This window comes from Macrobrachium rosenbergii, chromosome 2, assembly GCF_040412425.1.
Source record: "Macrobrachium rosenbergii isolate ZJJX-2024 chromosome 2, ASM4041242v1, whole genome shotgun sequence".
NCBI classification, from domain to species: Eukaryota; Metazoa; Arthropoda; class Malacostraca; order Decapoda; family Palaemonidae; genus Macrobrachium; species Macrobrachium rosenbergii.
Window position 1 is genome coordinate 92,875,401 of NC_089742.1, and position 23,703 is coordinate 92,899,103.

General features: G+C 37.9%; 1 protein-coding gene across 1 annotated transcript in view; it reads left to right on the forward strand.

Moving 5' to 3' along the window:
* Positions 1-23,703, forward strand: part of hiw (highwire) — a 1,788,684-nt gene that overhangs the window by 1,332,928 nt on the left and 432,053 nt on the right. The window contains 3 exon segments of the mRNA XM_067112237.1: positions 9,744-9,904; positions 13,931-14,163; positions 14,625-14,875. Coding sequence (XP_066968338.1) covers positions 9,744-9,904; positions 13,931-14,163; positions 14,625-14,875 — 645 coding nt within the window.

A 23,703-nucleotide genomic window follows, 5' to 3' on the forward strand; every position in this document is an offset into this window, starting at 1 on the left:
AGCGACCGATGGCTTTCCAAAAGAATATGTCTCTGAGTGATATTCTTGGTGCTACCTTCTGGAGAAGTAATTCAGTGTTCGCTTGCATTACTTCATGAGATGTGAAGACGACATTTGAAGACTGCTCTTCGCTGGGACCGTACGTTTTCATTTATCAGACACTATGTTGGGAGAAGAAGGCAATATCATCCTATCCTTTAGGTTAAAAGTATTTTTAATCTTGTTGTTGTCTATTTCTGGTTGTTGGGTGAGCCATTGAGGTGGACATCCCAATTTTTTAGCCTATGCTAGGTTCTTTTTCCTTAGATAGGGCGGTCAGGTGGTTGGTCGTTGCTCCTTCTCCTCTCTGTATGGTAACATGATCTAGTCCTATTGTGGTCACGCCCCCTTGGACAGGTCATCTGGATCTCTCCAGCTTTATAGGTCCCTACCTTGCTGAGACTCTGGATTAGCAGAAGCAGGCTTGGGTGACAGATAAAGAAGAAGTCAGCTATGCTAACAGGTAGGGAACCAAGGTCATTCGCCTACATTTATTTGTTTCCTAAATCCTATTCTGTCTCTTCCCACCTCCTGACGGTGGGATTCAGCTATATATATATCTGGCAGGTAAGTGTCATGAACAAAATGATATTTTAATGATAAAATAAGGTTTGTTCATATTTACCTGGCAGATATATATACTTTTAGTGCCCTCCCGCCTCCCCTCTTGAGACAGTGGCACTAGAAAATCTGAATAGAAAATGGAATGGTTTCGATTCCCGCCTCCCAGCGGCGGGAATGAGTACTAACCACCTGGCCACACTTCGTGCCAAAGAAAGTTTTGAAATTCTGTTGTGGTTTCTGGAGAAATACAGCTATATATATATCTGCCAGGTAAAAATGAACAAACCTTATTTTATCATTAAAATATCATTTTTGTGAATCCAAGCAGCTGCATATTCTGGGATTTTACAAAGGTTTTCACAAGCATGTGTAAAGTAAAGTGAATTTTACTTATTATTACCATGGTATATAATAAGGCATATTAGGGAAATTTTGCCTTAGTGAAATTGTTACTGATAAATCTTTTGCATATTTTTGTGTGTTCTTGTGTTTGTAATCTCTTGATTTTTGTTGATGATTTAGCATTTATTTACTTGGCTTTTTAAATATTTCTTGATAATTTAGCATTGCATACTTGATTTTATTTTCATTTATTAAGATTTTCCTTTCAAATCTTGAGTAATTTTTGATAGTTTAAATTTTGCTTGATTAATTTAATTTCTTGATAAAGTTTTGTGATTTAATTTTGTTTAATAATTTAATTCAAGAATTAATTAAATTTTGTGTTATTTTCAAGTAATAGTAAATTTTTCAGATTGTGAATTCTAATTATAAATTTTGAATTTAACAATAAATTTTTGTATTTAAAATGTTTAAGAACAGTGTTTCATTTATTGACCACCAGTGAATAGGATTAATTGTGTGGGTAAGGCAAAGTGATAAACATGTTTTGTTTCTTTAGTTTTGCTGAAGTGAATTAAGACCAGGGAAACAGTTAAAGTTGTTTGTTGGAGTGATGCCCTTTTATTCTAGTATATTTCTTGTTTAACTGTAGATACCTCACAATTCATGATTAATTAGTTTTTTAAGGGATCACTGTTACCTTTAGAGTACTTAGTCGTAATTCTTGTTGTTATGAGAGTTCAGGTATCTGGCTAAAGTGAGGTATATTTTTTAAATCTTTGATTAATTGTGTAATAACAGGTACTTGGTTTGCGTCGTGACAAAAGATTTTGGTGCCCAGAGACCCAGGAGCAAAACAAAATATCAGTCTGGTTTATGGTTTATACTGTTGGTGTAAGGGATATATTTTGATAGGAGAGTGACCACATAGTTATTTTTGAATTTTATTGTGAATTATTTAGTTGAGTAACTTAGAGGAAATGTTTCTGTTCCATGTTCAGAAATTTTTAGCAGCTCGTTCTATCCAAGAGTTATCTGAACCCAAACTGACTAAGGTGCAGTGGACTGCTTTAGCAGTGGCATGTTGGGGTAATGTGTATAGTGGTATGATTAAGGCACAAATCAGATGTATTGCAATCCAAGCATTGATGGACTTTGGTAAAATAGATGAAGAGTTAGAAGAGGCACAGGAATTGTTGAATGCAGCTGAGGTAGAATTTATAATTAAGCAAGAAGAAAAGAAAGAGAAACGTGATGCAGAAGCAGAGCTTAGACGTATAGAAGCAGAAGAAGATTTGATTAAGCTGAAGATGCAGGCTGAAAGAGAGAAAATGCAGGCAGAAAGAGAAAGAGAAGACAGAGAGAAAAGAGAAAGAAAATAAAGAGAAAAAGAAAAAGCAGCAGAAGAAGAAAGAGAAAGAGCAAGAGAAGTAAGAGAAAGAGCAAGAAAGGAAAGAGAAAGAGCAAGGAAGCAAAAAGATCATGAAAGAGAGATGAAATTAATAGAAGCTCACTCCATGTTACCTGTAACACCATCTAACCCTACCCAAGGTAATTCAGACCCTGTATTTGATGTAGTAAGAGTGCAGAAGTTAATTCCAAAGTTTACAGAAGAAGCTCCAGATGAGTTTTTTGATCACTTTGAAAAAGTGGCTTCAGGTATGGGATGGCCAGAAGATAAATGGTCATTCTTGTTACATAGTGTTCTCATTGGTAAAGGAAGAAGGGCCTATTTAGCCTTATCAGCTGATCAGTGCAAAGAGTTCAAGGTACTCAAACATAATGTGCTACAAGTTTACCAGATGACCCCTGAATATTATAAAGAAAGATTCAGATCTTTGAGAAAGGATGACAAGATGACTTTCTTGGATTATGCCTAAGATGATGTTTCAAACAATGGTTGGAGGCTGCTAAAGTTAAATCTATGGACACACTTGAGGAGTTAGTAGTCCTAGAGCAATATCTCAAAGGAATTCCTGAACACATAAGAGCCTATTTAAGAGAGAGAGGAGAGAGGTTAAGAAACTTGACAAAGCTACTACATTGAGTGAAGATTATAATATAATTTGTAACAAAAGAAACTATAATGTCAGGTACCAGAACCAACAACGCACAGGTTTTAGGTCTCGTCCAAATTTCAGGAACATTACAACTGGGAATCCTTCTGGTGGCTATGCCAATACAAAGCCAGGAAATACCCCTCAGCAATCATATGTTAAATCCTCGTCATCCAGTTTCTCAAGACAGATACAGAAGACTAATGTTGTCTGCTACAAGTGTGGAAGAGTTGGACACTACTGTTGAGATTATCAGACACAACAGCAAACCAGGTGAAGCAAACTACGAAGAGCAGTGTGGGGAAGATTGAGACAGTTGGGAAGACTGAGACTAAACAAGCTGAGTGTTTAGCAACCAATGGAAATGTAACCTCAAGCAGTGAGTGGCTGAGCAGCTTGGAGGCTTTTAAGCTATATATCTATGAAGGTACTCTGACAACTCAAGGAGGAAGTGTGCAGGTACCAGTCAAGGTATTATGTGATACAGGGAGTAACCATAGTGTGGTAGTTCGTGGTGCTCACTGGAGATTCAGTTATTTTTGAAGGGTATAGGAGGAGAAGAGGTAACCCCTATATGCTGCTTGCACCTGTCCTGTGAATTGGTGACAGGGAATGTTGATTTTGTTGTAAAGGACTCACTAGCTGATGAAGGTGTGCGTGTTTTACTGGGTAATGAAGTTGGTTGTGTACCACTTGTTCTCTGTCCTATAGTGGCAGACAAAACATTGAGGATTAGTCCTACGGTAGATTTAAAGAAGACAATCCCCCACCTGTTTACAAGTTGTGTAACTACCAGGAGTATGAAGAGAACTGTGTCTACAAGTGAAGAAACTGAGGATTTACCTGTACTAGAAAGATCAAGTGAAGGATCTTTGATCTTAGAAGAGCTGTTCTGGGAAAGTGAAATTTCCCCTAGTGTTAGTAATGAAGAGATTACCCAAGAAGAAGAGTATCCTGTTCTTGAAGAGGCTCAGAGTAGTCAGAGTGTTCCTGAAGATAGTGGTGAAACTACAGTAGCAGAGTTAGCAGGTATTGAGAATTTAGCCCTTGAAGTTGGTCAGGTGACTAGAGAGAAGCTAATGGAACTGCAGAAGAAGGATACAACATTGGCTGATTTGTTCTTCAGAGTTGTTGATCAAGAAGAGATGCAACAAGCTCGTACCTGTTATTATCTAAAGGAAGGATTGCTAATGAGGAAGCATCGACCTGCAGATATACCAGGAAATGCTGAATGGGGTGAATATCATCAAATTTTGATTCCATATCCATTGAGGAAGCAAGTGGTAGCAGTAGCGCATGAATCTGGACATATGGGAGTCAGGAAGACTGTTGAGAAGATTATGAAGTATTTTTTTTCTGGCCTGGACTTCATAAGGATGTTAACAGGTTTTGCAGGGAGTGTCACACTTGCCAGATAGCTGGAAAACCGAATGAAACCACTCAGAAAGCCCCCCTGTAACCCATAGAAGTTAGAGTAGAATCCTTTAGCAAGGTGATTATGGATGTGGTTGGGCCACTTCCGAAACAAAGAAAGGAAATGAATATTTGTTAACATTAATGTGTCCAGTGAATAGGTATCTTGAGGCAATTCCTGTAAGAAGTATAAGTGTGGGTAATTGCTGAGAAGTTGGAGTTTTTCTCCAAGTTTGGATTACCAGAAATTGCGCAAAGTGATAGAGGAACAAACTTTACTTCAAAATTGTTCCAGGATGTGATGATCTTGTTAGGAATGAAACAACAGTAATCAACTGCTTATCATCCAGAGACTCAAGGAGCCTTGGAAAGGTTCCACCAGACATTGAAAAGTATGTTAACAAAGTACTGTAATGAATCAGGAAGAGGATGGGATGCTGGTTTACCCTTGATGTTGTTTGAAGTTAGGAATGCTTATCAAGAATGTATGGGATGTTCACCAAATGAAATGATTTTTGGTCGAGACAAGTGAGGTCCATTGAAGATTCTTGCAAAGAATTGGGAAGAAAATCAAGAGGAAATCCAAGGAGAATAAATGAGGAACTTGAGGAAAAGGTTAAGAGAAATTAGAAAATTCTCTTTAGGAAATCTGAAAATAAGTAGAGAAAATGAAAAGGGAATATGATGCTAAGACTAAGCTAAGAAATTTTAGTGTAGGACAACAAGTTTTAGTGTTCTTACCAGTGAAAAGGTTTCCCCATACCAATAAGTTTCAAGGTCATGATAGGATAATAGAGAAGTTAAGTGATCGAATTTATGTGATTGAAACACCAGGAAGACAGAAACGACAGAGGAAAATACATGTGAATCTTTTGAAACCTTACTTCTCAGAGACTAAAACAGAAACAGTGTCAATAACACAGACGACTTCATCTACAGAGGACAATGATGGTTACGAATTGGCAGCTGAAAGCAAGATGAACAATTCTTCAATGTTGGAAAATTTGGAGGATAAACTAAAACACCTGAGTGTTGAGCAAAGTAGTGAATTAATTGAGGTGATTCAAAGTTTTCCTGAAATTTTTGCAGATGTACCCAGGCGTACCGATGTGACAAAGCATGAGATAAAGATCAGAGAAGATGGAAAACATTTTAAACAGAGAGCTTATCACTTATCACCTTTTCATCGAGATGTGTTGAAGAAAGAAGTGGAGTATTTGTTGCAGCATGGATTAGTAGAACCCAGTTCAAGTCATTATAGTTCTCCTTGTGTATTAGTGAAGAAACCAGATGGCTCATTTAGGATGTGTACTGATTATAGGAAACTGAATTCCATCAGTGTGGCTGACAATTATCCCTTGCCTCTTATTGATCAATTACTTGATAATATTGGGCAAGCCAAATTTATTTCCAAGATAGACTTGTTGAAAGGATATTATCAAATTCCCTTAGATGATGCTAAATTGCTGTTGGCTTTCATTACTCCTTTTGGATTGTATCAATACACTGTTTTGCCGTTTGGTCTGATGAATGCGCCTGCAGCATTCCAACGAGTGATGGATAGAACTGCTAGGTTCCATAGAAGGAGTGGGTGTATACCTTGATGACATTGTGATTTATTTTAATACATGGGAAGAACATCTGAAGATTTTAAGGAAAGTGTTCAAGAAACTATGGGAAGCAGGACTAACAATCAACTTACAAAAAAGTGAATTTGGAAAGGCACCTGTTCAATATCTAGGATTTGAAGTTGGAAAAGGCTTTCTCACTCCTGTTGATGCTGATGTAGAAGGTATCCTCAAGGCTACACCTCCCCCCCTACTACAAGGAAACAGCTACAAAGAGTTTTGGGCATGGCTGGATTATATCGCTGATTCTGTCCAAATTATTCAGACGTAGTAGCCCCCTTAACTGACTTAACCAGTCCGAAAAGACAGTTTGTTTGGACTCTTGAATGTCAAGAATCATTTGAGAAGGTTAAAGCCATTTTAATTTCAAGACCAGTGCTTCAAGCTCCAGACTTCAATAAAACGTTTGTGATACAAGTTGATGCATCCGACTGTGGAACTGGAGCTGTTCTACTTCAAGAAGATGACAACTGTATTTTCCATCCTGTAAATTTCATGTCCTCAGAGTTGAAAAAGCATCAGAAAACTTATTCAACAATCAAAAAAGAAACATTAGCATTAATCACAGCATTGAAAAAATTTGAAATGTATATGAACTGACCTAGGAATGAAGAAATTTTAGTGTTGTCTGACCACAACTCTATCTCATTGATCAGTAAGATGAAAAATAACAATCAGAGACTGACCAGGTGGTCTTTATGCCTGCAACCATATAATGTAAAAGTGAAATATATTTCAGGAAAGGATGATGTCATAGAAGATTATTTATCCCATTGTGAATCGTTGGATTCAAATCCGGGGTAACTAATCTTCTGGGGGGAGGAATTTCATGATTTTGCCTTGTAATATGTATATTCTCCTATAATTTTGATATATTTACTCTTTCATTTATCATGTATTATGTGTAACGATAATAATTATTGAAATATCGTATGTAGGGTGATATTAGATCTCAAAAGAATTAATAATTTCTTTCCTGATAAAAGCGTAGTAGCAGGAGGGAGAGATTTGAGATGTGTCATCTGTCACCAGTTCAGATCTAGCGAAGGGTTTGTTTCAGTTCAATGTCATCAGTTCAGATAAGAGAAGTGCGTTGTGCTGGGTTTTTCGCATTGTTTTAATTCACGTGGTGACAGGTCGGGAATAACAATGGCCATCTGTTTGATCATGTTAAGGTTTTTATAAAGGCTTTGTCTCGTACAAGAAGAAGACGTGTATTTTTGAGAGTAGAGCTCATGGCAGTTACGTCATGTTTAATGTTACATACATGGCTCTGGTCATGTGTGCAATTTTGAGTTTAAGATCTCATGATCGATTGCGTCATGTATTGTCCCAGTTGAGTTCAAAACGTTTTGCCGCAAGTTACTTCATCTTCCTTATTCTAGAAGTTTCCTTTGTATCTCGTCCTCAAAATGCCTTAATGACGTCACCTGAGTATTTCATGTGCTACTGGAATCCTCAGATTAATTCATATTGATTCTGATTTTCGAGACCGACCAGTTTCGTTCTCTCTCTCTCTCTCTCTCTCTCTCTCTCTCTCTCTCTCTCTCTCTCTCTCTCTCTCTCTCTCTCTCTCTCTGTATTTCATCCAAAGAAAGAAATAGTAACATAAACATTTGTGGTCACTGGCATTAAATATAGCTTGTGAGATCTGAATTTAGTAAAAATTATTTAGTTTGTAATGGCGCCCGTTAAAAAAGTGTGTTTTGTGAATCCAAGCAGCTGCATATTCTGGGATTTTACAAAGGTTTTCACAAGCATGTGTAAAATAAAGTGAATTTTACTTATTATTACCATGGTATATAATAAGGCATATTAGGGAAGTTTTGCCTTAGTGAAATTATTATTGCTAAATCTTTTGCATATTTTTGTGTGTTCTTGTGTTTGTAATCTCTTGATTTTTGTTGATGATTTAACATTTATTTACTTAGCATTTAAAATATTTCTTGATAATTTAACATTGCATACTTGATTTTATTTTCATTTATTAAGATTTTCTTTTCAAATCTTGAGTAATTGTTGATAGTTTAAATTTTCCTTGATTAATTAAATTTCTTAATAAATTAAAGTTTTGAGATTTAATTTTGTTTAATAATTTAATTCAAGAATTAATTAAATTTTGTGTTATTTTCAAGTAATAGTAATTTTTTCAGATTGTGAATTCTAATTATAAATTTTGAATTTAACAATAAATTTTTGTATTTAAAATTTTTAAGAACAGTGTTTCATTTATTGACCACCATTGAATAGGATTAATTGTGTGGATAAGGCAAAGTGATAAACATGTTTTGTTCCTTTAGTTTTGCTGAAGTGAATTAAGACCAGGGAAACAGTTAAAGTTGTTTGATGGAGTGATGCCTTTTTATTTTAGTATTTTCTTGTTTAACTGTAGATACCTCACAATTCATGATTAATTAGTTTTTTAAGGGATCACTGTTACCTTTAGAGTACTTAGTTGTAATTCATGTTGTTATGAGAGTTCAGGTATCTGGATATATATATATATATATATATATATATATATATATATATATATATATATATATATATATATATATAACATATATAAAATTATAACATATATATATATATATATATATATATATATATATTTATATATATATATATATATATATATATATATATATATATATATATATATATATATATATATATATAGAATTACTAACAGGATCTCATTCAAACTGAATGGTACCTAATAGAGTATTTATTCAGAAAAAGTTACAAGCTTTCTTGGACAAACAGTCCTCATTATCAAGTATCTGTACAATGAGACGCATAGTCCAGCTGTATTTATATGTGTGTGCTGGGTACTTTAATCCTATAATTCCCTTCCTCCTCCTGCGTGACCCCCCTCATGACCTTGGCCTTTCTCCTCCCGCATGTTCATTCAGGTGTTCATTTCCTGTGCGTCCTCTTGCGTTTTTCTTTTGTTTCCCTGTACACTCCAGTTCATATAATAAATATTTATTATATCTAGTCATCCGTGAGGGAGCACTCAGAAAACATCTGTAATCGTCAGGTACTTAGGAGAATTCTCTATTGTATTTAAAGGAAATGATTTATCAGAGATCCATATTGCAGAAAGTCTCCTCATCAAGTACTTGAAACAACTTTAATCAATGATAGCTCGAGTTTTCCCTTAAAATTAGTTATGCAAGGTTTCATACTGTCAGTGTACATATTTCATGTATTGTATATATATACATATATATATATATACTGTATATGTATATTTATAAAATATATAAATACATTCATATATTTTATATATATAATGTTTATAATCATCATTAGTATTGGACACAGATGTAGAAGCTGCCTGTATTACATTTCATAATTTTTCGTTGAAGTACATCTTCTGGACTTTAACAGGAAAACACAAAATTCTATGTAAATCCTAAAAAAAGTCTAGAAAGAAAAAATGATTTGATCAGTTTTTTAAAATTAAAATTAGGTAATACTCTTCAGATAAAAAGTAAACAGGGAAGTAAAACTTTTATTCTGATTTTGTTTGTATAATTTTACAAGGAATTTTTTTTAATAGAGAATTGCTTGCTAAAAGATATACTTGAGTTGACTAGTTTTGTATATCTTTATGCAATAGAAGTGTTACCATGTCACGGTGAGGACAAATGAATAAGACATTTTTAAATTTACCATTAATTGTTTTGATCAGCTCGAGGTTGTGGTGACGGCAGCAGCAACACAGGGGCTGGAGGAACAGCGAGTCGTGGTGAATCTTGTAAATACCCCAATTCCTCTAATACATTTGCTGATACCAACACAGCAACTGATGATTCTGAGGCAACTGGAGCAACCTTAAAACATCAAGTCCCGGTATGTTAAGTAGACCAAAAATTGTTGTATTGCTCTTATTTTTATTAAATTGCATAGGGGCCATTGGAGTGCTCCACATCCACTTCTTTCAGTTATATGTTACATAATTGTGGAAGTATCTCTGGTTCTGTTTGTGGCACATGGGTCATCTCAGGTACCATGTTAAGCGGTCTTATGCTGGATTATGTATTAGTGAATCATCCATGTTTCATAAATCGTGTTTAGTTTGGTAGCTGTCATTATTAACCTGTATCCTGGTCTTTTCATTGGAACCTTTTCATTCTTGCTGCATATTCAGTTCCTGTGCAACAAACAGATAACACTGGTGCACATGCCAAAACCTTGGTACCAGTTGGTATGCTGCCTCTAGTTTTACGTGTTGCTGATAACCTTAGTAAATAATAACTGAATAAGTGAAATTTTGGTATTAAGCCTCATTAACTCCATGAAAAAAACTTTCATATACCCCAGAGCTGCTTTTGCATGAAGTGTTAAAATTTCAGACATATCAAGATTTATATCCAAACTTTCTGGTATTTAGGACATAATGTCAGGAAGGTTTTTGCATTTCTCTGCATCATGGTGTGAAGTTAAATTGCTAGACTGACGAGCCAGCCCCTGGGGAAATCTTGCAGATCATCTCCTGTTCTTAAGTAACATGGTGTTGAGAAAGTTTCCAGGTTTTATAATAAAAGATTTAATTATTTTGCTGGTATGAGAAGGGGAGAAATAACTTTTCCAAACTAGAGAGGCAGATCAGAAGAAATCTGTCGGGATATTATTTGTATTATTCATGGTGCACAGCTATTTCAAAATGCTGTAGAAGTGTTGATGTATTGTCATCTGACATGGAATTTCTTGCTGTGAATATTTTAATATTTCCATATTTACACAGTCCGTGTTCCTCAATAGTGCACTATTACACCCTTGGAATACTGATGATGATATTTCAGAAGGGTGGCCAGATCCTGCTCCTCAAACTTGGGATGAATCAGGGCCTTCTCTTGTAAAGTCCCCACTCAACGCGTTCTCTGTAGAGAACATCCCGTTTTCTGCGGTGCCTTCACATCGACCTAAGGTCGATCAGAATATATATTCATCACCATAATTGTAAATTGTGTATTTGTTGCCTTTTATGTTATGTGTCAAACTATCTGTTGAGTATTCCAGCCACTAGGCTATGAAAGAAAATGCTTGGGGATTTTCAGTCATACTCAAGGAGAGAGTGTAAGACATCATAAGCACTAATGATAGGCATGAGAATAAACATATCCTTTAAGGCCTTATGCCCCTGAGCATACTTCTCATCTTTAGAGATAAATGTTATACCTGGCATTTTCCATTAAGTTTCCATTTTATTTATATTGCAAACTTGTTTATGTTAATAACTACCATCATTGATAATTTTTCCCCAGATTTTAAGGAACTATTAAGGCATCCTCATTGTCAGTTTAGGCTATGAAATTAGCCTCATTTGACCAAATGACCAAAACTCCCATGTCTACATGTACAGTACATTCTATTTTTCAGTATTTTTCTCACTATGCTCCTCCGATTTTTTTCTTTAGTTTACTCAACAAGCCTTAAAAATGAGAGTAACTTACAAAACTGCCATGCTTCGTACATCCATTTATCACTTGAAGATCTTCCATCTTTTCTATCATTGTATTGGATGATAACTAAGAAATTTTACTTTGGCACTAGCTGACTGTACAGTGAGTTCAGCTTCTCTCAAAATCTTCATTTTTGCATGTAAATGGTTCTTTCAGTGGATGCTGAAATATTCAGTTTGTACATGAGGTCCTTATTTAATGCATCTGGATCAGTACACTTCATTGCACCCACTTCCATATTAAGGGTAATAGTTTTATTGTCTTTTTTTGGCTTATTCACAAACTTTTGAGACATTTTGCAGCTGGATGCACAGTATTCAAGAATATGAAAATGTAAGGATGCTAGCAGCATTACAGCTTAAAGATAATGAGGGCAAGAGATGTCTGAGGAGAAATGGGTTGGTAGCACATCATACATATAACTGCACATCATACATATAACTGCCTGGGCATGGTGTCTTGTGCAGGAAGTTCTAAATGTTGATTCTTTGTGGCAAGAACTTGCAGTATCAAGATTTTCAGTATGAGTTGGACCATACTAAATTGTTTCTTGTATATTAATGATTTTTCATATTTGAGACCATTGTTAAGCTAGTTAAAACTGTACCAGTGAATACACAGTTGAACAAGGCCTCATAAAGGCAAGGACATGGTCTCTAAAGCTACATTTTGCCTTTTTGGCAACGTGCCTGCTTTTCACTCTGATGACAGAGGTCAGGGGTACCCAGAAAGTTGGAAGATTTTGACATGATCAACTGAAGATGATTCAGTGTGCCTCAAGCCACCTCCCTAGAAAATCGCTTATTGCATTCAACTCCCTACCCAGAAATCTTAATCTCCGTGAGATCAGTTAGCCTTGAGAGGACATGACCTAGGATCCTCTCACTCTGCCACCCCAGGTCAAAAGTGCATATCCATATATGATCTGTGGTTCACTTATTGTTGAACACTGTTGAGTTATAAAAGGTTAGACATAGTGATATTGAATAGAGGATAGGTTACCATATGTCTGGTTCAGGATAGAATAATTTATTGTTTTGTCTAGAAATATGGTAATGGTGAATGTAAGAACTACTGGCATAAAACATTACAGAGTACACCTACAAATGGGCATGATGGGATTTTAATAGCTAAAATAAGGCAGATAACAAAAAATACTGATAGGGGAAGTTCAGTGTTGGTCCAAATAAGGAAGGATGTGGTTCAGTTGATTGTCACCAAAAATTTATGAGAGATGTATGAGAGTAAATGGAAGTACTGCACTTCATGTGTTCATAGACATATAGAAAGCTTATAAGGAAAGCTTATAATAAATTTATACTCATGCACTTTGGAGGTTATTGAGGTTCTGTTGTGGTGTACTATATAAGGTAAACTGTTGAGAGCATTTGGAAATGTTTGATGTACTAGTAGTTTTGATAGAAAACATATTGTTTTTGGTTATGAATATAGGGGAGTGGCTTATATTTTACAAGTTGATGACATTTTGGTGATTGGGTATAGTGAAAAGAAGCTACAAAGACAGTTAAAACAGTTCAAAGTTGTTATAAGAGAAGCTGCAGAGACAGTTAAAATAGTTCAAAGAAATTATGATAGAAGCAAGTTGAAAGCGAAGCAAGTTGAGATTGAGACTAAGAATAAAGAATGAGTGTAAATGGAAGCTATGAAGATGAAACAGTAAGTGTTAATGGAAGAATTTGTATGGTTGGTTTGCATAGGTTTTTGGGAATAAAGTGAATGAGTGATGTTAGGATGAGGGAAACAATGAGTTGCAATAAGTAATGTAAGGAAGATAACAGAGCTTTTGCAAAAGGTTTTGAGGAGAAAGTTGTCTATGAAAGCATTCATTTGAAGGTGTGAAGGGACTTTTGGGCCAATTGTCATGCATGGAAGTGAAGTGTGGATGTTGATTGCAAACAGAAGGGAAAACCTTCAAGCTTTTGAAAAGAATGATTTCTTTAGTACCATATACTATATGTGTTAGAAAAGCAGTAAATTTTTTTTGTATATGGAAAGCTAGATCAATGCTTTTTGAAGAGGTTTGTTTATTTAGAGGTGTTAGAAGGAAGAAGAAGGAGGAGATTTAAAAAATTCTGCCTGAATGGAATAGGAGAGGCACAACAAATTAATGCTTGTATCAGTTCTTCAGCCTATACAGGCAAGCACATGATAAGCCTATGTATTATATAGTGTGGAGACAGTAGTTTAAAATTTGGTTGGAAATTTTGGGCAGTACCTGTTTATCTCACAGGTTGGTGAAATGTGTCCTCTATTTTAGCATACTTTTGACAGAAATATCTAAACTTTCAAGTAGTATCTGATATTTTTGATAGTTTTATTTCCCACATATGATTAGAAGTGTTGTTTGATAAAAGTCTGTTATTTCCTTTTGTCCAATTTCTTGCACCTCAAGGATTCATCAGTTCAGCATCAAGGCAAATTCTCTGTACTTCAGCGTTGGATGAAGGATGAGCACAACAAACATCCTACAGGTGGTAATTCTCCCATTTCACCACAGCAGACCCAGCAGGAAGAGTTGCATCTTACCCAGCAAGGCACTGTTGCTCAGGAAAAGAAACTGAGCAAGAAGCAGCAGCAGCAGCAGCAGCAGCAGCAGCAGCAGCAGTCTCAGCAGGTTAATGTGAGGTCAGTGCAGAGAGTTTTTTTGTAATGTTTCTGTAAGTGCAAAGTACAAGTGTGCAACTTTAAATGCTTCATCATCTGTGTTAATATTTACAAAACATCATAATCTTTGGAAGTTTGATTGTTAACCATTTTCCAGCATGTAGACAGAATGTTGTTCATGCCTGTGTGTTGTTATATAGTTTTTCTAATCTTCATAAAAAAAGGCTTTTGTGAAGTTGGAAATCTTGTCAAAACAGAGCAGTCCTAAATTGTTGATTTGTTACATTGTATTTAAACATTTTATAATAATCATTTAACATTCAGTTGATTTTGTCTGGATTAGTTTTCACGTGTTGCTTAACACTATAACAAATCCCTGAATAGTAAACTTTCTCTTGGATTCTAAAGGCTTACATAATGTAGTTTTAAGTAGAGTGCTGCATTATTTTTTTGCGTGTAAGTTGTTTTCTGTTTATTTTCAGCTTGTCTCGAGATGTACCTCCAGAATTGCAAGGAGTATCTGTTAAAGATCTAGTCAAGGCAATAGGTGAATCTCGAGCCAATGGCAATGGAGCTACTCCTCCACGGACGCCTCCTGCTACACCTAAAAGACTCTCGCGGTCTTCAAGTCCTCGAGCTGGAGTTGGAACGCCAGGAAACCCAGTTATAACTGCAACGTCAGGGACATCACCTCGTCAGATATCTAGGTCTTCCAGTCCTGTTCCAATACCTGGTAAATAACTTAAATTATTCCTAAAATCATTCATCATTTTATAGACTTTAATAACTGCTCATTATTGTTTAAGAATAGCTGTACTTGGTGGGTTAAATGGCCACCATTAAAAAACAGCAAAATGAGTATAAAACTGTAGCACTTTTAGTGGTGCTCCCGAATTTAATGAGAACATACCCATGTGAAGTACTGTATGTGCTTTTATTACTTTTGATATCTGAGTTAATGCAGACTCCTTATGAGATCAGATTTAATTGTGGTTTTAGAAACTTGAGGTTTTTCTTCTTATATGTATTCAGTTATATATATATATATATATATATATATATATATATATATATATATATATATATATATATATATATATATTTATTTATTTATTTATTTATAATGTCCCTATGTTTATTTTCATTTATGGATGTATGAAAAATATTCCCATATAGATAAAAGCTACAGAGAACAGAAAAGTACTGCATTTGGGGCAGTATCTGTACACCTTTTCAAAAAATAGTGCATTTGGTAATAGGCTACACAAAGACCATATGTATAAACAAGCAGATTCTGAATCACGGATAGTTCATGATTATGTTGATTAGGTTGTGGCCAAGTCCTGAAGATAAGGAGTGTTCATATTCTCTGCAATTGGATCAATCTTATTAGATTTTGAGTACCATCTATGAAAAGTTGATGTTTGTCCTTATAATTAAAGCAGTTTTGAATATCTGGCCTTTGAAATGACCAAAGTTCTATCAATTGTTTGCAATCCATCTTAGTTTAAATTGTGGTTGATACTATTACTATGGTTACAAATGGCAGAATTCTCAACTATTACTATGGTTACAAATGGCAGAATTCTCATGTGCTTACCTTACTTATAGTTGACGTTTGACTTTTGTTTGGGCCAGAGTTTTTCCCATGACACCCATATAAGATTCCCCTTAACCACTACAAGCTATATTGTATACGTCAATATCTTTGGCTGTCTTTGTCAGTATGTGGTAGTGACGACCATAGAGCCAACAGTATTTGAGTGGCTAAAAGCAAAAGGCTATCTTTCCATAAAATTTCATTATGTTCTTGATGCAATTCCGTCTTTGAGTATGATGGACTTTTCGTGAGGAACTTTGACTGTGCAATGACAGCAGCAGTTTATTAAATATACATTTTTGACCTCAGCTAGGTGACTGGCAATGTGATTTCTATGTATTTCGATTGGGAATTATTTAAGGCAAAAACTATTAGAAATGAAGCTTTATGGATAATGAAAGCAATAACTGTTATGAACTATGCATTATGAAGAATTAAGTCAATAACTATTAGAAATTAGCAATAATCGTTAGAAACTGTGTGTGTTATGAAGGATAATTCAAGACAAAAACCATGAGAAACTAGCTGCCTCACAGTCAGCTTCAAGTGTTAATGATCGATGACCTTAAAGGTGTGGTGCTGTGTGTGTGTGTGTGTGTGTGTGTGTGTGTGTGTGTGTGTGTGTGTGTGTTTGCCTGTTTTCCATTTTCTTTATGGAAGTCAGTTGACATTTCCCACCCATAACTGATATCATAAGATGATTGTCTCTTTTCGTGTAGTTCCGCCAACGGTCATCAGATAATGGCAGTAATCATACTTAATTTTTGGATTCAAACTCTGGTTTATTCCTTGACTCTACTTCTCAGTAATCTAAGGTGAATTTTTCAGAAAGTTTGTAAATGATCAGAAAATGGTTTTTTTCTTGTCATTCTGTTATATAATGTTATCTATGATTGATAGTGGTATGCTCATGAGAAAAACTGTTCTTGTATATGCAAAAAGAGTAAGTCATTGTTAGGTAAACGAAATCTAGTGGAATTATTTTGAGTAAGTGTACAAGCAAATTTATGAACAATAGCAAAGCAGAAAAGCTCTGGAATATCTGTGAATTGTACACACACATATATATATCCCATACATACATACATACATATATATATATATATATATATTATATATATATATATATATATATATATATTTTATATATATATATATATATATATATATATATATATATATATATATATATATATATATATATATATATATATATATATATATATATATATATATATATATATATATATATATATATATATATATATATATATATATATATATATATTGTTACGATGTGAGCGCTATTGATGAGTTTATTACTTGATTTACGTAATTTATCAGTCCCTGCATGCCAAGGACACACGTAACCTGTCAATGGAAGTTACAAATTAACCTCAAAGACAGCTGTTATAAAGGGATTAAGGTCGCCAGCCGAGGAAAAACCCGCAACACAAAGAATATTCAGTGAATAAGGACTTTACGATAAATGTCACCCGACTTCAAACGCAGTCAATCTCTACCCGTTAATATGGTATTAAAAACACAACAGCTCTTCCGAACAATGGATTCGAGACACAAGGCTGCATAAAGAATTTGAAATGACTTGCTTAACCTTCCCTAATTCCTAGTTACTTCACTGGAATAGTTGGATGACGCTAAACAATAAAAATTATACTTAATATAGACTTCATAAAAGCAAAATGCTTGGTTATGTATGGTGGCGGAAGGGTGAAACAAAGGGAAATGGAAGTACAGGGAAAGATACGAGTAACTCAACGAAGTTTTAAACGAAAATTCCAGACTTACTGTTATACGGCGGTTGCTGCGCATCAACGGACGATCAGAAGTTCTGGGATGAATTCGCCACTTCACTAATAACATAGACTATAGACAAAGAATAAGAAGCTGAAACGCATAGGGCGTGCATTCGTGACAGCGGTCTGGTTCTCTCTGGTGACCTCGTTGGGGTCAGATACAGGCGCAGCGCCCATGCCCTCAGGGTCTGAAATCTTGCCAAAACATCCATCGAGCAGAATAGGTAAAAAAAAAAGCTTAAGGCCACCTATCATAAGGTTGATTATAGAAATTTTCCAAAGGGGGTTGAGTCCCTAATGCTATCTATCCTTGCTATGAACGAACGTTAAAAGTTTGAATTGTCTATGCGAACCCTGCTGGATAAAGACTTTTCCCTGTCTTGGTCAGTCTGATATTACTACAAATAAATGCATCGAGGGCGAACAGAAATATTTATGAAAGCTCCCCCACTTACGAGGGCCTTCACTCCCTTTTCAGGCGTGAAGGTCTGTACTAAGCAAGTTGTTCGCCTCTATTAGGTTACTCTTCTCCCCTGAGCAGATTTGGCCTGTGTAGCCTACCTAGCTACGGATCTACCTAACCCTAGATAGGATATGAGCTACAATCATTACTTTACCTAATTCTAACAGTATTGGAAGGTGCTTATGGTTATTACATGCTACCTCCTATATAACCGTGATGTTTTATACCTAGCCTAGTGGTACATTCTATGGTATTCCCTAGCCTAACCTAACCTAACCTAACCGGACCGTAGCACCAACATAAGAGATAATGTTCTAACTAAATTACAAAGTTTTTTTTTGTGAGGTCTTAGGCCATGCGTGTCATGAGCATAGTGGCTCTTTTCACAGTAGTTAAGATTATCTGATATTAGTTACACTACTTACGTGATTACTGCAGCTCGATGGTAAGTGGAAGGAACAAGGCTACTAATCTGATGTACCGTACTTAGGGTGGTCTAGGCTGTGTATAAGAAAAAGAGATCACACTGGCTACCTCCTCTGGGCAAGGGGCCAGGATCACTCTAAGATGGTAGGGCACTAGTGCCAGGATGTGCTCATGGCTCGGCAACTACAGGGCTCTCTTCCGCCCCTTCTTCTGCTTCTTCTTCTGGTTCCTCCAAGGCCTATCAGTATCAGGCCTAGGGGGTGATGAGGGCACCGACTCTGGGGAAAGGCCAGAAGGGCTAACGGGCGCGAAGTCTGGGGTAACTTCATAAGCTACAGGAGGGCTCCCTACTCTGGCTGCTGCGACAACCGGAGCGAGAGCGATCTCGACTTCTGCATGTGAGGAGGCCAGTCCCTGGTCTCCCAAAGACGGTGTAACAGTTTGATCTTCCAGGGGTTCATCCTCTGGGGTCAGATTTGGTGAAGAAGTGTTGGGTGCTGGAGGCTCTCCAGTCGCGATGATCAATGGTGTGGGGAATCCTGAATCTCCCGGAGGAGGATTCGCCTCATGATTTAGACCCGGCATAGGGGCCTTTTCAATTGATAGCTCAACGTCCGTGACGGACGGAGCGTGGCACTGCTCAGTGCTCGCAAGTGGCAATGGCAGCAGTTGAGGGTCAGGCATGCCTGACAAGGGATCCGGCGGTACAATACCTCACTGATGTCTTGAATTTGGCTGCGGCAGAGATTCCTGTCCCAGCAGGAGATCGTAGCCTCCCCGAGAGTCTTGTTTGGGGCGTCCGCTGGCTGTTGCTTACTTGGGCAGCCCTCCCAACTTGTGGAGTGGCCTGTCCGCTTGCACGTCCTGCAGCGGTACTGCTCCTCCTGAATATCTCTTCGGGACCTTCTTGTGGGCCAGCCCTTTGCGACTGGATAGGGCTAGGCCGAGAATGGTTCAGTGTGTGCCCCTTCTGCTGACCACTTCGGTGGGCAGGAGGTGGGGTTTTGTCCTTATCGGGTTCTCCTACAGTCGGGGCCTCTGTGGAGGCGGTAACGTGGCTGCGAAGTGGTGTTGGTGACGGGCTTCCCCAGAGAAGGTCCCGACCCAACAGGAAATCCAATTTGGGCCAAATTCCACCCACCACGTCAAGGTGGTGGGGTAGTGTGCCCCAGGGTGTTGTGACCTGGAGCTTGACCGTGGGAACGGTAATGGTGTGGCCCTCTATCCACTTCATTTCCCCCCAGGTTTTTTCGTCAACCATGGCACCGGCTGGCAATTGGGCCCTGGTGATCAGGCTAATGTCTGCCGCAGTGTCTACTGTGACCGGAAGGGTCACGGGCAGGCTAGTGCTCTGAAGTGGGGCCACCGAGATGGACTGGGTTTCCAATCTCTCAGGGTAAGGGATCTTGTGCGGACCGGCCGCAGAGAATGAGGTGCTAATGAGGTTGACGAATTTTGTGGTGGGGACATGATGTGGACAGGCCGGAGATCCAGCATTGTAGTGGCTGGCAGCACCACAGGATTTGCACGGGCCTCTTGGATGGGCTCGTTGGCCTGCAGTAACTGTTGGAGGAGAGGGCTTAGCGGATGAATCAGGAGAGGAGTTCGGCTGGTAGTAGTAGGCTGCTTGTTAGTGCCTGGTTTGTATCAGCACTCAGCTTCAGCTTGCCCCACCTTCTTACAGTAGGTGCACGTTGGCTTGCTCGGCAGTCCATTCTTCGGGCGAGTTGAGTTCGAGAGGTAGGCAGGTGGAACGATGCGCTTCTGAGAGGTGCTGTGAGACTGGTTAAAAGTTTCCCATAAATCGGCCATGCAGCAGGCTTCCATAAGTGTGGTGGGCTGCTTATTGTTAAGATATACAGCAAGGGGCCCAGGCACACATTGGTAAAGGTCTTCTAGCATGGTCCGATTGAAGAGATCCTCAAACGTTGTGCAGGCCAAGAAGTCGAACCAGCGGGTACCAGACTGGGTCTTGTGACAGGCCCATTCGGTCTAGGACCAGCCGACTTCCTTGGCAAGACCTCGGAACCGCTGTCTCCATTTCTCTGGGGTTATTTTGTAGGCCTTTGTGATGACTCTACAAACTTCCACCATGTTCCCTCTCTGGCTCTTTTCCAGTGAGCGAAGCGCTGCCTTGGCTTTTCCCTCCATATGCTTGGCTAGTATTAAGGCCCTCTCTGTCTCCGTGGTGCTGTAGTTATCGAAGAGAGCCTCGATTTCTTCCAGCCATGCTTCTGGCTCGTCCTCAGTCCACTTGGGGACGAGGGAATTAATGCTCGAAATTGGAGCATTTGGTGCAGCAGGTGTAGGGCTGGAGGCTTGCTGTCTAGCCATAGCTTCGGCATTCTCCATTTTTGCTCTTTCCAGCTCAAGCTCCTTCTCCATGAGAGCTAGCTCACTTTCCTTGCAGGCTAACTCATGCTGTCGTCTCCTTTCTTCTCTGTCTTCTTCTAGCTGCCTCTGCTCAACTTCATACCTCCTCTGTTCGGCTTCGTAATTTCGCCATTCGAGTCTTTCTTCCTTCTCCCGTTTGGCCAAGTCGTCCACTTGCTCCTTGACCCAGGTGGTAAGTTCCGAGCCGGTGAGACCTGCCACCATCCCCAGATCCAGGAAGGCTTTATAATTCTCTGCTGCCATGGTTCTTTAGGGGAAGGGCGTCTAACCGGGTCGACTGTGCGTATTTGGGCAGCAAGGAAGTGTCCCTTCAGTGACGTGGCATCCTTTCAAAAGGTGGCACTATGGTTGGGTGTACCGTGTAAAGGTCACACTGGTGACACTCAGTATCCTTAGGCACTTGTGCAGGTTAGGCACCAGAAGGACTTTCTCTTCTGTGTTCCCTTTTGTTTGGTTTTATATATCTTTTCTAGTTGCTGGATTGGTGGCACTTTGGTGCCAATGTGTTCCTAGGAACCCCTTACTTGAGTTCATCTAGGCTATATAGGAGGAAAGACACTCTACCCCAGCAGAGTGTAACAATTGAATGAGAGTAAAGAGGAAAAATAATTGAGAGAGAGAGAGAGAGAGAGGGAGAAGTAAGTTTATTCAGTTGATGACAGTGCTGCAAATTATTGGCACTGTGGAATAAAGTGAATTTGGCTGCTTTTTCTTTAAAGATCCTCGTGAGTGGCTGGTCCCAGTACCCACAGTGCTAAACCCCTTTCTATTTCAGAGGATGAAAAGCTACTGTTTTGTTTAGATCTGGGTAACAGGCCTCGCTCATGACTGACAGTTTATCACTGTAATTAATCTTTTAACTTGTCCTCATCTAATTGTGAGACAGAGGTGTTGCTTTATTTGGGTTTAATTTAATTAATTGTCCCGGTGTCGGTCCTTCTTTCTTTGAAGAGGGTCACGCACACTCGATTATACTCTGAATGCATACTGGAATATATGAGAGAGAGAGAAAGAGAGATTTTCAATCAGCCAATTTTTGGGCTGCTTGAGAACAGTTTAAGTAAAAATGTTTTTTTTTTTTAAGTGCACAAATTGGCAGTGTTAATTAAACGCAGATACGTTGCCTCGCAATGAGAGGATTGTCTTTAACAATCTTAAACTGCGTCGACGTCTACAATGAGTTTGGAGTAAACTTGTAAGTTCATTCTTTATATGATTTTCTTTACGTCGGGTATTTGTATAGGAACTTGTTAGCTGTATTAATCCTGCCTAAGACCAATCGTTCCCCGACTAAATTATATCTTGGTTTTATCTACCGAAGTCTGTCTGGCTAAGATATGGCGAGGTGGATCTACTACGCCCAAGGAAGTAGTTCCAAGAAGTGGCTTGAGGCAGGCGACCTATCACACAAACAGTGACAATAAAGGTCTTAAGATGGCGGACATAGGAGCGGTCACTTAGGCCCCCCAAATTGTCGGGCAAATCCCGTTAGTTCAAAACAATTTCAAACAACCCCTCGTGGAGGAATACAAAAAATGGCAGGTGTTTGTCCCAAGTCAATTACACAAAGCACTCGAATTTCTCCCCTTACGAACTAAGCAAATGCAGGCATCCAGATTTACTCTTAGTATACCAACACTTTAAAGGATTTTACATTAAGGATGGAAAACGAAAATACTAGGCAACGTTTGCGTCTTCTGTTAACGTATTTCTCGCGCGGAAATAAAACAAGAGAATTATTCTTGACGTCTGGCCCGGGTAAATTTATGTTACTGAAAATACATTTTATGGTAAAATAACTATTTCCGTTCGTTTACTCTTTCAATGACACGGTGTTTCGAAATGATTCCCGCTATGTGAACAATATGCTGAATGCGATTACTACTTTGTGGAAATGAAATGAACTTCGCAAATTCAGTCTTTACCCTTGAAAGATACGCGAGTCGTGCCCTCTCCGCTCGGGATCTGATGACTTGACTTGTTACAAGAAATCAATACCATGCATTGTCCTTGCCCGAGGAAAATAGCAAAATATTAACACTTATACGGCAACTCGGCCTACGACCTTCATTGGAATGCACCCACGATATCCGAACACGGTAAAAATGCTCTTTTCTTAAGATTTTATGAATTACGAATTGCTCTGCTCTCAAGGCACACTTTTTCCTATACCTACGCTAATTCTTAATTATACCTGGTATTCTAACTATTCTTATTATTATGCCTTGTACTGTCTCCTTATTTGGAAGACTAACATAAATTGAAATATCTGACTTTTCTCTTTGGAATTAATTGTAATTAATTTTCTTTTTCTCCAGATTCTTTCTCTAAATTACTTAGATCCTAAGCAAGCTCGCCAATGTTATGTGTCAGGGCTTGGCTGATGAGTTTATTACTTGATTTACATAATTTATAAGGCCCTGCGTGCTAAGGACGCATGTAACCTGTCAATGGAAGCTACAAATTAACCTCAAACACAGCTGTTATAAAGGGATTAAGGTCTCCAGCCAAGGAAAAACCCTCAACACAAAGAATATTCCATGAATAAGGACTTTACGATAAACGTCACCCGACTTCAGACAGTCAATCTCTACTCGTTAATATGGTATTAAAAACACAACGGCTCTTCCGAACAATGGATTCGAGACACAAGGCTGCATAAAGAATTTGAAATGACTTGCTTAACCTTCCCTAATTCCTAGTTACTTCACTGGAATAGTTGGATGACGCTAAACAATAAAAATTATACTTAATCTAGACTTCATAAAAGCAAAATGCTTGGTTATTTATGGTGGCAGAAGGGTGAAACAAAGGGAAATGGAAATACAGGGAAAGATACAAGTAAATCGACGAAGTTTTGA